Source organism: Mustelus asterias, chromosome 15, assembly GCF_964213995.1.
Source record: "Mustelus asterias chromosome 15, sMusAst1.hap1.1, whole genome shotgun sequence".
Lineage (NCBI taxonomy): Eukaryota > Metazoa > Chordata > Chondrichthyes > Carcharhiniformes > Triakidae > Mustelus > Mustelus asterias.
In genome coordinates, this window is record NC_135815.1 from 696,087 (window position 1) to 711,071 (window position 14,985).

The window sequence follows — 14,985 nt, forward strand, 5'->3', positions numbered from 1 at the left end:
AGAGTTTAAAAGAATAAGAGGCGACTTGATCGAAACTTTTGAGACCTGAGGGGTATTGGCAGGGTGGATGTGGAGTGGATGTTTCCTTTCGTTGGGGAATCTAGAAGCAGGGGTTGTTTAAAAATGGGTCACTCATTTAAGACAGAGATGAGGAGAATTTCTTTCTCTCTGAGGGTCATGAGTCTCTGGAACTCTGTTCCTCAAAAGGTAGTGGAAACACAGTCTCAGAATATTATAAAGACGGAGCGAGATAGATTCCAGATTAATGAGGGGTTGGGGTTATCAGGGGTCGACAGGAATGTGGGGTTGAGGTTACAATCAGAGCAGCCATGATCTACTGAACAGCAGAGCAGGCTCGAGGGGCCGAGTGGCCTCCCCTTGCCCGTGTGTGTGTAAATTCCCTTTTGGGTCCCTGATTGGTGGTGCTCCTTTTACAGTTTAGCTGCCACCCAAAATGCTTTCTGGAAATTTTCATTCTGTCTGTTTTTCACCCAATAACTGAAATTCCTAGTGTTCAAAATAAGGATTTAAACAATTTAAACACAATTTCAGCAGTATTTCATAGAATCTCTACAGTGCAGAAGAGGCTATTCAGCCCATCGAGTCTGCACCAAATCTGTGACAGAGCCTCTTATTCAGGCCCACTCTCCTCCCCTATCCCTTTACTCCACTTATTTACCTTGCTAATCCCCCTAACCTACACATCTTTGGACACTAAGGGGTAATTTAGCATGGCCAATTCACCTAACCAGCACATCTTTGGAGTGTGGGAGGAAACCGGAGCACCCGGAGGAAACCCACACAGACACGGGGAGAACGTGCAAACTCCATACAGACAGTGACCCGAGCCGGGAATTGAACCCAGGTCCCTGGCGCTGTGAAGCAGCAGTGCTAACCACTGTGTCACTCTGTGGCATGGTGGCACAGTGGTTAGTATGCTGCCTCACAACATGCACTGCGTCACTGTGTCAATTTGGATTATGATGCTGTCTAAGTCCATGTACCATGTCTGACCCAATGTACTTTGGGCATTTTTTCTTGGCTACTGGTTTTTACAACTGTTACTTTTCAAAATAATTTCAATCAAAGCGACAAGAAATTTCAGAAGTTTTTACTTGGATGAAATGTATTTTGAGTTTGTTTAAAATAGTGTGTTAGTGAGCATCAACACATTTCCAAAAGCATATTAAGTAGAGAAATGGTAAAAGAAACACAGTGATAAGCAAAAGAGATTGTCACAGCTGAGATCCAGTTCCTGTGTATTTTAGAGAGCTTGTTAAAATCAGACTGATTGAGATAATTTGAGATTGGTGATTCTGTGCTTTGAGGTTCTCCGACCCGGAGGTGCAACCCGCCTGGTTAGTTAGGCAGCAGTGGACTGTGAGCATTCCATTTAAGTCCTGCGCCACAGCCTGGTTAACACCATTGATGCATTGAGTGCATGCTCAGAGCCTCACTAGTGAGGAATGTGTGAGGGGAGCAGCATCTCAGGAGTAGTTGGTGTGGCTGAAGCTGCGGGGGATTCCAGTTACAATCTCCGATTCGATTCCACACTCATTGCTGCCGCGCAAAATCTTGAAGAAACCTGCAAAGCAAAGACACGAATGAAACATATTGAGAGTGAACAGAGAGCCTATCAGTCAAATGTGCCTCTTGTTGTGGAGCACCTCTAAAGTATGAAATGTCACTCACCATTATCCCCCCAGTCTGTGTTCCAGGAGTTGGCGACCAACCAATAGGGGGTTCCATTCTCCTCACCCCAGCCCAAAATTTTGATGGCGTGACCACCAATCGACTCCCCAACCTTATGTTGGTAAACACCTGGAAAGGAAGATTAACAATCCAGTGAATGACAGGACAAGGCTATCTAGCCCATCATAGAATCATAGGTCATTCAGTAAACCAGAAGTCTGCAGAGTGATCCTTCCAAGAACATTGGTCGCTTTCCTCTTTAGCAAAGAGCATTAAAGGGCAGAATCCTACCTGATTTGTAGTGCAGGAAATCAGAGTAGACTAAGAGGGCAGCTTCCACTGGTCCGTTCGTGTAGATCTCCGACATAATCTTAGTAACATCCGAACTAACGCTGTACGAAGTACTGCCTAAAGAAGAGAGTCTGCTCAATTACTCCAGACTTGCAAAAACAGCATCTGGAACAGCCAGAATAATACACACACAGACAGATAGACATGCATATCCCTGCAAACACTAGTGCAAATACACATGCAAACGCTAGTCAAACATCCCGCACTTGGTGCGTTCTAATCCTGATGTATCTGACAATCCCGTGACTGTTACTGTCTCTTTTCTGGCTCTACTTACCATAATGTTTGTCACTGCTGTAGTTTGGGGTGTAACCAGCCTCACATTTCTTGGAACATCTGGGAGTCTCAATCTCTCCACTGCACTCTGGACGAGAGCCATTAACATGGTGTTCACACGGAGGAATTGAGTATGGACGACAACCTATAGAAGGGTTGAGAGTCAAAGCAAGACCAATGATGAAATCTTGTACACATAGAAACATAGAAGAGGCCATTTGGCCCTTCAAGCCTGTTCTTCCATTCATTATGATCATGGCTGATCATCCATCTCAATAGCCTGATTCTGCCTTCCCCCCCATATCCAACATACAATGTTTTGTCCTCAACTGCTTTCTGTGGTAATGAATTCCACCGGTTCACCACTCTCTGGGTGAAGAAATTTCTCCTCATCTCTGTCCTAAATGGTTTATCCCATATCCTTAGACTGTGACCCCTGGTTTTGGACTCCCCCCACCATCAGGAACATCCTTACTGCATCTACCCTGTCTGGTCCTGTTAGAATTTTATAGGTTTCTATGAGATTCCCCTCTGACTCTTCTAAACTCCAGCAAATACAATCCGAACCGAATCAGTCTCAGCTCCTTCATCAGTCCCGCCATCCCCGGAATCAGCCTGGTAAACCTTCACTGCACTCCCTCGAGAGCAAGAACGTTCTTCCTCAGAAAAGGAGACCCAAACTGCACACAATACTCTAGGTGTGGCCTCACCAAGACCCTGTATAATTGTAACAACACATCCCTGCTCCTGTACTCGAAATCTCTCGCAATGAAGGCCAACATTCCATTTGCCTTCTTTACCGCCTGCTGCACCTCGAGTCATAGAGGTTTACAGCATGGAAACAGGCCCTTTGGCCCAACTTGTCCATGCCGTCCCTTTTTTTAATACCAATTGCCCGCATTTGGCCCATATCCCTCTATACCCATCTTACCCATGTAACTGTCTAAATGCTTTTTAAAAGACAAAATTGTACCCGCCTCTACTACTACCTCTGGCAGCTTGTTCCAGACACTCACCACCCTCTGTGTGAAAGAATTGCCCCTCTGGACACTTTTGTATCTCTCCCCTCTCACCTTAAACCTATGCCCTCTAGTTTTAGACTCCCCTACCTGCATGCTTACCTTCAGTGACTGGTGCACAAGGACACCCAGGTCCCGCTGCACACTCCCCTCTCCCAATTTACAGCCAATCAGTTAATAATCTGCTTTCCTGTTTTTGCTTCCAAAGTGGATAACCTCACATTTATCCACATTTTACTGCATCTGCCATGCAGATGCCCACTCACTCAGCCTGTCCAAATCACACTGAAGCATCTCTGCATCCTCCTCACAGCTCACCCTCCCACACAGCTTTGTATCATCTGCAGATGCTTTCACCCCAGACACCGACCTCCCCTCGGCCCCGACCTTCCCTTGACCCCAGGCACTGACCTCCCCTTGACCCCGACCTCCCCTCGCCCCAGGCACTGACCTCCCCTTGACCCCGACCTCCCCTCGGCCCCAGGCCCCGGCCTCCCTTCGACCCCAGGCCCCGGCCTCCCCTCGACCCCAGGCCCCGGCCTCCCTTCGACCCCAGGCCCCGGCCTCCCCTCGACCCCAGGCCCCAGCCTCCCCTCGACCCCAGGCCCCGGCCTCCCCTCGACCCCAGGCCCCGGCCTCCCCTCGACCCCAGGCCCCGGCCTCCCCTCGACCCCAGGCCCCGGCCTCCCCTCGACCCCAGCCTCCCCTCGACCCCAGGCCCCGGCCTCCCCTCGACCCCAGGCCCCGGCCTCCCCTCGACCCCAGCCTCCCCTCGACCCCAGGCCCCGGCCTCCCCTCGACCCCAGGCCCCGGCCTCCCCTCGACCCCAGGCCCCGGCCTCCCCTCGACCCCAGGCTCCGACATCTAACTACAGACACTAATCCATGACCAAGTACTGACCCCTTTTCAGCCCCAGGCATTGACTCACACCTAACATTGAGCACTGCCCATGACTAACCACCCCCATGCCTAAACTCAGATACTGACCTATATGTGACTGGTAAAGCCCTCCTGATACCAGACCATCTTCGGTCCAGAATTCCCAGGCTCCAGACGGATAGCCACCGTTGCAACTGGTGAAAAGTGAACCAAAGTTAGACAACAGTAAACTGCATTTGTATTGTGCATTTAACGTGGTAAAACATTCTACGGTGCTTCATAGAAATGTTAACAAAAAGTCCAAAGATGTGCGGGTTAGGTGGATTGGCTATGCTAAATTGACCCTAGTGTCAGGGGGATTAGCAGGGTAAATATGGGGGGTTACAGGATTATGGTTGGTACAGACTTGATGGGCCGAATGGTGAATATTATGTCAGGAAGTGAAAGGTGGTGGTAAGTGTGATATTGTGTGAATCAACAGCTGCAGAAATGTCATTTGGAATAAAGAGCAAAACACTGGAAGGCTGAGAATTTGCAAGTGTAGTTAACAGTGAATTAGAGATTTTCCAGGGTGGACTTAAGGAAATTGGATTGGAAAAAGGGAGGGGACAGAGATACCAGGAAAGGCTCAGAGATGATCTTATTGGTGATTGGCAAGACGGAAGTAGCATGATCAAGGTGGCATCACGATAATGAATTGGGGAATTTATATGGAGTGAGATTCAGGAGGGAAATCAACTCGAGAGGGAAAATCACTCGAGGGGGGAAATCACTCGAGGTGGATGGGATGGGGGGGGGGGGGTGGGGGGGGGGGGGGGGGGGGGGAGAGATCACCCCACAATACTTTCACCCGCTGATATGTTCTGTACATTTGGAAGAGTTGGGGGGTGCAGAGATCAGGGGATGTGATATTCTTTCATGTTCTTCAGTTCCTCCTCCTCACTACACAATGGTGCCCGAGTTAACGTGGGGATTTAAACTAGTGTGGCAGGGGGGTGGGAACCAAAGCTAAGGTGACTGAACTGAAGGGGAACCAGAGAGTAGGACCAGTAAGACTCAGAGAAACAGCAGGCATGGTGGGGTTGCTAATCATAAGAACAATATATCCTTCCGCAAATAAGGGGACCAATACTGCACACAGTATTCCAGATGCGGCCTCACCAATGCCCTGTACAGATGCAGCAAGACACCTCTGCTTTTATATTCTATCCCCCTCGCAATGTAGGCCAACATCCCATTTGCCTTCTTGATCACCTGTTGCACCTGCAGACTGGGTTTTTGCGTCCCATGCACAAGGACCCCCAGGTCCCTCTGCACAGCAACATGTTGTAATTTCTTTCCATTTAGATAATCCAATTTGCTATTATTTCTTCCAAAGTGAATAACCTCGCATTTGTTAACGTTATACTCCATCTGCCAGATCCTCGCCCACTCACTCAGCCTGTCCAAATCTCTCTGCAGACCTTCTACGCCCTCCACATGATTCACTTTTCCACTTATCTTTGTGTCGTCTGCAAACTTTGTTACCCTACACTCAGTCCCCTCCTCCAGATCGTCTATATAAATGGTAAATAGTTGAGGCCCCAGTACCGATCCCTGCGGCACGCCACTAGTTACCATCTGCCAACCAGAAAAGCACCCATTTATTCTGACTCTCTGCTTCTTGTCGGATAGCCAATCCCCAATCCATGCTATCACCCTACCCCCAACTCCGTGTGACCCAATCTTCTTCAGCAACCTTTTGTGAGGCACCTTATCAAACGCCTTTTGGAAAGCCAAAAACACCGCATCCACTGGTTCCCCTCCGTCAAGCGCACTAGTCACATCTTCATAAAAATCCAACAAGTTCGTCAAGCACGACTTTCCCTTCATGAATCCATGCTGCGTCTGCTTAATCAAACCATTCTTATCCAGATGGCCTGCTATTTCGTCTTTAATGGTGGATTCCAGCATTTTCCCAACTACAGACGTTAAGCTAACCGGCCTGTAGTTACCCGCCTTTTGTCTATTTCCTTTTTTAAACAGCGGCATAACATTAATCAGAGAGGGTCTGGTGGACTGAAGTGCATTTGTTTCAATGCGAGAAGTGTAACAGGTAAGGCAGATGAACTTAGAGCTTGGATTAGTACTTGGAACTATGATGTTGTTGCCATTACAGAGACTTGGTTAAGAGAAGGACAGGATTGGCAGCTTAACATTCCAGGATACAGATGTTTCAGGTGGGATGGAGGGGGATGTAAAAGGGGTGGGGGAGTTGCACTACTCGTTAGGGGGAATATCACAGCTGCACTGCGGGAGGACACCTTGGAGGACTCATACAGCGAGGCAATATGGGTAGAGCTCAGGAACAGGAAGGGTGTAGTCACAATGTTGGGGGTTTACTATAGGCCTCCCAACTGCCAGCAGGAGATAGAGGAACAGAGATGTAGGCAGATTTTGGCAAAGTGTAAAAGTAACAGGGTTGTTGTGCTGGGTGATTTTCACTTCCCCTATATTGACTGGGACTCACTTAGTGCTAAGGGCGTGGATGGGGCAGAGTTTGTAAGGAGCATCCAGGAGGGCTTCTTGAAACAGTGTGTAGATAATCCAACGAGGGAAGGGGCCGTACTGGACCTGGTATTGAGGAATGAGACCGGCCAGGTGGTCGACGTTTCAGTAGGGGAGCAGTTCGGGAACAGTGACCACAATTCAGTAAGCTTTAAGGTACTGATGGATAAAGAAAAGTGTAGTCCTCAAGTTAAGGTGCTAGATTGGGGGAAGGTTAATTACAACAATATGAGACGGAAACTGAAGAATGTAGATTGGGGGCAGATGTTTGAGGGCAAATCAACATCTGGCATGTGGGAGGCTTTCAAGTGTATGTTGATAGGGATTCAGGACCGGCACATTCCCGTAAGGATGAAGGATGAGTATGGCAAGTTTTGGGAACCTTGGATAATGAGAGATATTGTGAGCCTAGCCAAAGGGGAAAAGGAAACATTTATCAAAGCCAGGAGGCTGGAAACACACGAAGCAAGTGTGGAATACAAGGAAAGTAGAAAGAAACTTAAGCAAGGAGTAAGGAGGGCTAAAAGGGGTCATGAAAAGTAATTGGCCAGCAGGATTAAGGAAAATCCCAAGGCTTTTTATACATATGTAAAGAGAAAGGGGGTAGCCAGGAAGAGGGTTGGCCCAGGACAGGGGAGGGAATCTATGCGTGGAACCAGAGGAAATGGGCGAGGTATTAAATGAGTACTTTGCGTCAGTATTCACCAAAGAGAAGGACTTGGTGGATGATGAGTCTGGGAAAGGGTATGTAGATAGTTTGTGTCATGTTGAGATCAAAAAGGAGGAGATATTGGGGTTCTTGAGAAACATTAAGATAGACAAGTCCCCAGGGCCTGATGGGATATACCCCAGAATACTGAGAGAGGCAAGGGAGGAAATTGCTGGGGCCTTGAGGGAAATCTTTGTATCCTCACTGGCTACAGGGGAGGGCCCAGAGGATTGGAGAATAGCCAATGTTGTTCCTTTGTTTAAGAAGTGTAGCAAGAATAATCCAGGTAATTACAGGCCCGTGAGCCTTACATCAGTGGTAGGGAAATTATTGGAGAGGATTCTTCGAGACAGGATTTGCTTCCACTTGGAAATAAATGGACGTATTAGCGAGAGGCAACATGGTTTTGTGAAGGGGAGGTCATGTCTCACTAACTTGATCGTGTTTTTCGAGGAAGTGATGAAGATGATTGATGAGGGTAGGGCAGTGGATGTTGTCTACATGGACTTCAGTAAGGCCTTTGACAAGGTCCCTCATGGCAGACTGGTGCAGAAGGTGAAGTCGCATGGGATCAGAGGTGAGCTGGCATGGTGGATACAGAACTGGCTCAATCATAGAAAGAGTTTTAACAACACCAGGTTAAAGTCCAACAGGTTTATTTGGTAGCAAATGCCATTAGCTTTCGGAGCGCTGCTCCTTCGTCCGATGGAGTGGAAATCTGCTCTCAAACAGGGCACAGAGACACAAAATCAAGTTACAGAATACTGATTAGAATGCGAATCTCTACAGTCAACCAGGTCTTAAAGATCCAGACAATGTGGGTGGAGGGAGCATTAAGCACAGGTTAAAGAGATGTGTATTGTCTCCAGACAGGACAGACTGCAAGTCCAGGAGGCAAGCTGTGGGGGTTACTGATAATGTGACATAAATCCAACATCCCGGTTTAGGCCGTCCTCATGTGTGCGGAACTTGGCTATCAGTTTCTGCTCAGCGACTCTGCGCTGTCGTGTGTCGTGAAGGCTGCCTTGGAGAATGCTTACCTGAAGATCCAAGGCTGAATGTCCGTGACCGCTGAAGTGCTCCCCCACAGGAAGAGAACAGTCTTGCCTGGTGATTGTCGAGCGGTGTTCATTCATCCATTCATCCGTTGTCGTAGCGTCTGCATGGTTTCCCCAATGTACCATGCCTCAGGACATCCTTTCCTGCAGCGTATCAGGTAGACAACGTTGGCCGAGTTGCAAGAGTAGGTACCGTGTACCTGGTGGATGGTGTTCTCACGCGAGATGATGGCATCCGTGTCGATGATCCGGCACGTCTTGCAGAGGTTGCTGTGGCAGGGTTGTGTGCTGTCGTGGTCACTGTTCTCCTGAAGGCTGGGTAGTTTGCTGCGGACAATGGTCTGTTTGAGGTTGTGCGGTTGTTTGAAGGCAAGAAGTGGGGGTGTGGGGATGGCCTTGGCGAGATGTTCGTCTTCATCAATGACATGTTGAAGGCTCCGGAGGAGATGCCGTAGCTTCTCTGCTCCGGGGAAGTACTGGATGACGAAGGGTACTCTGCCCACCGTGTCCTGTGTTTGTCTTCTGAGGAGGTCGGTGCGGTTTTTCGCTGTGGCGCGTCGGAACTGTTGATCGATGAGTCGAGCGCCATATCCTGTTCTTATGAGGGCATCTTTCAGCGTCTGGAGGTGTCTGTTGCGATCCTCCTCATCCGAGCAGATCCTGTGTATTTGGAGGGCTTGTCCGTAGGGGATGGTTCTTTAACGTGTTTAGGGTGGAAGCTGGAGAAGTGGAGCATCGTGAGGTTATCCGTGGGCTTGCGGTACAGTGAGGTGCTGAGCTGACTGTCCTTAATGGAGATGCGTGTGTCCAAGAATGCAACCGATTCCGGAGAGTAGTCCATGGTGAGTCTGATGGTGGGATGGAACTTGTTGATGTCATCATATAGTTGTTTCAGTGATTGTTCACCATGACTCCAAAGGAAGAAAATGTCATCGATGTATCTAGTGTATAGCATCGGTTGAAGGTCCTGTGCGGTGAAGAAGTCTTGTTCGAACCTGTGCATGAAGATGCTGGCATATTGAGGTGCAAATTTGGTCCCCATGGCTGTTCCGTGTGTCTGGATGAAGAACTGGTTGTTGAAGGTGAAGACATTGTGGTCCAGGATGAAGCGGATGGGTTGTAAAATTGCATCTGGAAACTGGCAGTTGACGGCGTTGAGTACTGAGGCAGTTGCAGCAATGCCATCATCATGGGGGATGCTGGTGTAGAGTGCCGAGACATCCATTGTTATGAGGAGTGCTCCTGGTTCAACTGCTCCATGTGTGTTGAGTTTCTGTAGGAAGTCCGTAGTGTCGCGACAAAAGCTGGGGGTTCTTTGTACAATGGGTTTCAGGATGCCCTCGACATAGCCGGAGAGGTTCTCGCACAGGGTTCCATTGCCTGAAACGATGGGACGGCCGGGTGTGTTTGCCTTGTGTATCTTTGGGAGGCAGTAGAGATCTCCAACGTGTGGAGTACGTGGGATGAGAGCACGGAGGGTGTTTTGAAGGTCCGGATCAAAGGTTTTGATCAGAGTGTTGAGTTGACAGGTGTGTTCTTTGGTCGGATCTGTGGGTAACTGTCTGTAGTGTTCCTCGGTGTTCAGTTGTCGGTACACTTCTTTGCAGTAATCCGTTCTGTTCAGTATGACGATGGCCCCTCCTTTGTCTGCTGGTTTGATGACAATGTTGCGGTTGGTCTTGAGAGCGTGGATGGCGTTGCGTTGTGCTTGGGTGATGTTCGGTGCTGTCTTGTGAGTGTGGCTGATGAATTTGGTGTTGACGCACCTCCTGATGGTTTGGGCATACATGTCAAGTCGAGGGCAGCGGCCTTCCGGAGGAGTCCAATTCGACTCTTTCCTCTTCGGTTGCACTGTGGGTCTCTCTGTCTGCTGTTCCGGTTCATTGGCTGTCTTATTGTGTTCGCTGTTGGCCTCTTGGGGTTTGTGGAAGAACTCCCGCAGCCTCATCCGCCTGATGAATTCCTCTGTGTCTGCTGCGAGACTGATGGGGTCTATTTTGGTAGTGGGGCAAAAGTTGAGCCCTCGGCTGAGAACTTCGATTTCATCTGGTTGAAGTGTGTAGTCCGACAAGTTGACAATGGACTTCCCTGCAGTGGTACTGTTTTCTACTGTGGTACCGGGGGAGGCTTGGTTGCTGCTGGTGGTGATGCCGAGTTTCTCAAGTTTCCTGTTCTTGGTGTGCATGTAGATGGTGTAGTTCCTTTGCCTCGTCTGCTCGGCAGAGTTTCGCAGCTGGTCTGCGTCCTGAGCGCAAGTTGAGAATATGGATTCGATCTTGGTTTCCAGGCTGCGGCGTTTGCTGTAGAGTTGGTGTATGAGGTGGTTGAGGAGGGTGAGAGAGGTGCGACGGCAAAGTCTCTCAGCGTAGTCTGTGTTATAGGTTGACCTGAGTGGGTTCGTGATCCATAGTCCTTTTGGTATCTTGTCTGCTTTCTTGCATGTTTGTAGAAACTTGATGTCTGTGTCGATATGCGCGATCTTCTTGGAGGTCCTCTCCACTTGGAGCCGGCAGTTTGCGCTGTCGATGGCAGTCATGATGTGGAGATGCCGGCGTTGGACTGGGGTGAACACAGTAAGAGTTTTAACAACACCAGGTTAAAGTCCAACAGGTTTATTTGGTAGCAAATACCATAAGCTTTCGGAGCGCTGCTCCTTCGTCAGATGGAGTGGAAATGGAAACATTTCCACTCCATCTGACGAAGGAGCAGCGCTCCGAAAGCTTATGGTATTTGCTACCAAATAAACTCGTTGGACTTTAACCTGGTGTTGTTAAAACTCTTACAGTGTTTTGTGTGGACAGTGTAGAGGGAACTTTACTCTGTATCTAACCCCGTGCTGTACCTGTTCTGAGAGTGTTTGGTGGAGCCAGTGTAGAGGGAGCTTTACTCTGTATCTAACCCCGTGCTGTACCTGTCCTGGGAGTGTTTGATGGGGGACAGTGTAGAGGGAGCTTTACTCTGTATCTAACCCCGTGCTGTACCTGTCCTGGGAGTGTTTGATGGGAGACAGTGTAGAGGGAGCTTTACTCTGTATCTAACCCCGTGCTGTACCTGTCCTGGGAGTGTTAGAACATAGAACATAGAACATTACAGCGCAGAACAGGCCCTTCGGCCCACGATGTTGCACCGACCAGTTAAAAAAAAAAACTGTGACCCTCCAACCTAAACCAATTTCTTTTCGTCCATGAACCTATCTACGGATCTCTTAAACGCCCCCAAACTAGGCGCATTTACTACTGATGCTGGCAGGGCATTCCAATCCCTCACCACCCTCTGGGTAAAGAACCTACCCCTGACATCGGTTCTATAACTACCCCCCCTCAATTTAAAGCCATGCCCCCTCGTGCTGGATTTCTCCATCAGAGGAAAAAGGCTATCACTATCCACCCTATCTAAACCTCTAATCATCTTATATGTTTCAATAAGATCCCCTCTTAGCCGCCGCCTTTCCAGCGAAAACAATCCCAAATCCCTCAGCCTCTCCTCATAGGATCTCCCCTCCATACCAGGCAACATCCTGGTAAACCTCCTCTGCACCCTCTCCAAAGCCTCCACATCCTTCCTGTAATGTGGGGACCAGAACTGCACACAGTACTCCAAGTGCGGCCGCACCAGAGTTGTGTACAGTTGCAACATAACGCTACGACTCCTAAATTCAATCCCCCTACCAATAAACGCCAAGACACCATATGCCTTCTTAACAACCTTATCTACTTGATTCCCAACTTTCAGGGATCTATGCACACATACACCTAGATCCCTCTGCTCCTCCACACTATTCAAAGTCCTCCCGTTAGCCCTATACTCAACACATCTGTTATTCCTACCAAAGTGAATTACCTCACACTTCTCCGCATTAAACTCCATCCGCCACCTCTCGGCCCAACTTTGCAACCTGTCTAAGTCTTCCTGCAAACTACGACACCCTTCCTCACTGTCTACCACACCACCGACTTTGGTGTCATCAGCAAATTTGCTAATCCACCCAACTATACCCTCATCCAGATCATTAATAAATATTACAAACAGCAGTGGCCCCAAAACAGATCCCTGAGGTACACCACTTGTAACCGCACTCCATGATGAATATTTACTATCAACCACCACCCTCTGTTTCCTATCCGCTAGCCAATTCCTGATCCAATTTCCTAGATCACCCCCAATCCCATACATCTGCATTTTCTGCAGAAGCCTACCATGGTGAACCTTATCAAACGCCTTACTAAAATCCATATATACCACGTCCACTGCCTTGCCCCCATCCACCTCCTTGGTCACTTTCTCAAAAAACTCAATAAGGTTAGTAAGGCACGACCTACCTGCCACAAAACCATGCTGACTATCACCTATCAATTCATTACTCTCCAAATAACTATAAATCCTATCCCTTATAATTTTTTCCAACATCTTGCCGACAACAGAAGTGAGACTCACCGGTCTATAATTCCCGGGGAAGTCTCTGTTCCCCTTCTTAAACAATGGGACAACATTCGCTAACCTCCAATCTTCTGGTACTATACCAGAGGCCAACGACGACCTGAAGATCAGAGCCAGAGGCTCTGCAATCACTTCTCTTGCCTCCCAGAGAATCCTTGGATAAATCCCATCCGGACCAGGGGATTTATCTATTTTCAGACCCTCCAGAATATCCTGCACATCCTCCTTATCAACTGTAATACTGTCTATTCTACTCCCTTGCAACCCAGTGTCCTCCTCAGCTATATTCATGTCCCCTTGCGTGAACACCGAAGAGAAATATTGGTTCAATGCTTCACCAATCTCCTCCGGTTCCACACATAACTTCCCTCTGCCATCTATAACTGGCCCTAAACTTGCCCTAACCAACCTTCTGTTCTTGACATACCTATAGAACGCCTTAGGATTCTCTTTAACCCTATCCGCCAAAGTCTTCTCATGTCCCCTTTTAGCCCTTCTAAGCTCGCTCTTCAACTCCCTCTTAGCCAATCTAAAGCTTTCTAGTGCACTACCCGAGTGCTCACGTCTCATCCGAACATAAGCCTCCTTTTTCTTTTTAACCAACAAAGAAACTTTTTTGGTGCACCACGGTTCCCTAGCCCTACCAATTCCTCCTTGCCTGACAGGGACATACCTATCACAGACTCGCAGTAGCTGCTCCTTGAAAAAGCTCCACATGTCGGACGTTCCCAGTCCCTGTAATCTCCTAGTCCAACCTATGTTTCCTAATTCTCTCCTAATAGCCTCATAATTACCCTTCCCCCAGCTAAAACCACTGGCCCGAGGTTCATGCCTATCCCTTTCCATCACTAAGGTGAACGTAACCGAATTGTGGTCACTATCACCAAAATGCACACCAACTTCCAAGTCTAGCACCTGGTCTGGCTCATTTCCCAGCACCAGATCCAATATAGCCTCACCTCTAGTTGGCCTGTCTACATACTGAGTCAAAAAACCTTCCTGCACGCTTTGAACAAAAACTGACCCCTCTAACGAGCTAGAGCTATAACAATTCCAGTCAATATTAGTCAAGTTAAAATCCCCCATAACAATTGCCCTATTACTTTCACTCCTAAGCAGGATTGACTCCGCAATCCTTTCCTCAACCTCTCTAGAACTTTTAGGAGGTCTATAAAAGACTCCCAACAGGGTGACCTCTCCTCTCCTATTTCTAATCTCCGCCCATACTACCTCAACAGATAAGTCCTCATCAAACCTCCTCTCTGACACTGTGATACAATCTCTGACCAATAATGCTACCCCTCCCCCTCTTCTACCTCCTTCCCTACTTCGACTAAAACATTTGAACCCCGGGACCTGCAGCATCCATTCCTGCCCCTGCTCTATCCATGTCTCTGAAATAGCCACAACATCGAAGTCCCAGGTACTGATCCACGCTGCAAGTTCACCCACTTTATTGCGAATACTCCTGGCATTGAAGTATACACATTTCAAACCCTGCTCCACCCCACCTCTGCAATGCCGTGCATTGCAGTCCCCATCCATGCATCCCTCACTTTCAGCCCCACTACTCAGGATCCCTCCCCCCCCCCGAATCAGTTTAAACCTCCCTGCATGGCCTTAGCAAATTTACCCCCCAGGATATTGGTCCCCTTCTGATTAAGGTGTAGACCATCCTTCTCATAGAGGTCACACCTTCCCCAGTACGAGCCCCAATTGCTTAAGTACCTGAACCCCTCCCTCCTGCACCATCCCCTCAGCCATGAATTCAAACCTTCCCTCTCCCTATTCCTCTCTAAACTATCCCGTGGTACAGGCAAGAGTCCAGAGATAACCACTCTGTCAGTCTTGGCCTTTAGTTTCCACCCCAACTCCATAAATCCCTGCCTAATATCCCCTTCCCCTATCCTCCCTATGTCGTGTGTCCCCACATGTACAATAACTTGTGGTTTATCTCCCTCCCCCCTAAGAGTCCTGAATACCCTGTCAGACACATCCCGGACCCCAGCCCCTGGTA

At 48.6% G+C, this 14,985-nt stretch overlaps 1 protein-coding gene across 1 annotated transcript in view; it reads right to left on the reverse strand.

Moving 5' to 3' along the window:
• Positions 1 to 1,096: 1,096 nt before the first annotated feature.
• LOC144504260 (cathepsin B-like) overlaps positions 1,097 to 14,985 on the reverse strand; it is a 43,944-nt gene continuing 30,055 nt past the window's right edge. Inside the window, exons 4-8 of the mRNA XM_078229352.1 lie at positions 4,326 to 4,411; positions 2,321 to 2,464; positions 1,984 to 2,100; positions 1,693 to 1,821; positions 1,097 to 1,585 (exon numbers count right to left, since the gene is read on the reverse strand). Coding sequence (XP_078085478.1) covers positions 1,488 to 1,585; positions 1,693 to 1,821; positions 1,984 to 2,100; positions 2,321 to 2,464; positions 4,326 to 4,411 — 574 coding nt within the window. The 3' untranslated portion in view covers positions 1,097 to 1,487. The remainder of the gene's footprint in view (positions 1,586 to 1,692; positions 1,822 to 1,983; positions 2,101 to 2,320; positions 2,465 to 4,325; positions 4,412 to 14,985) is intronic.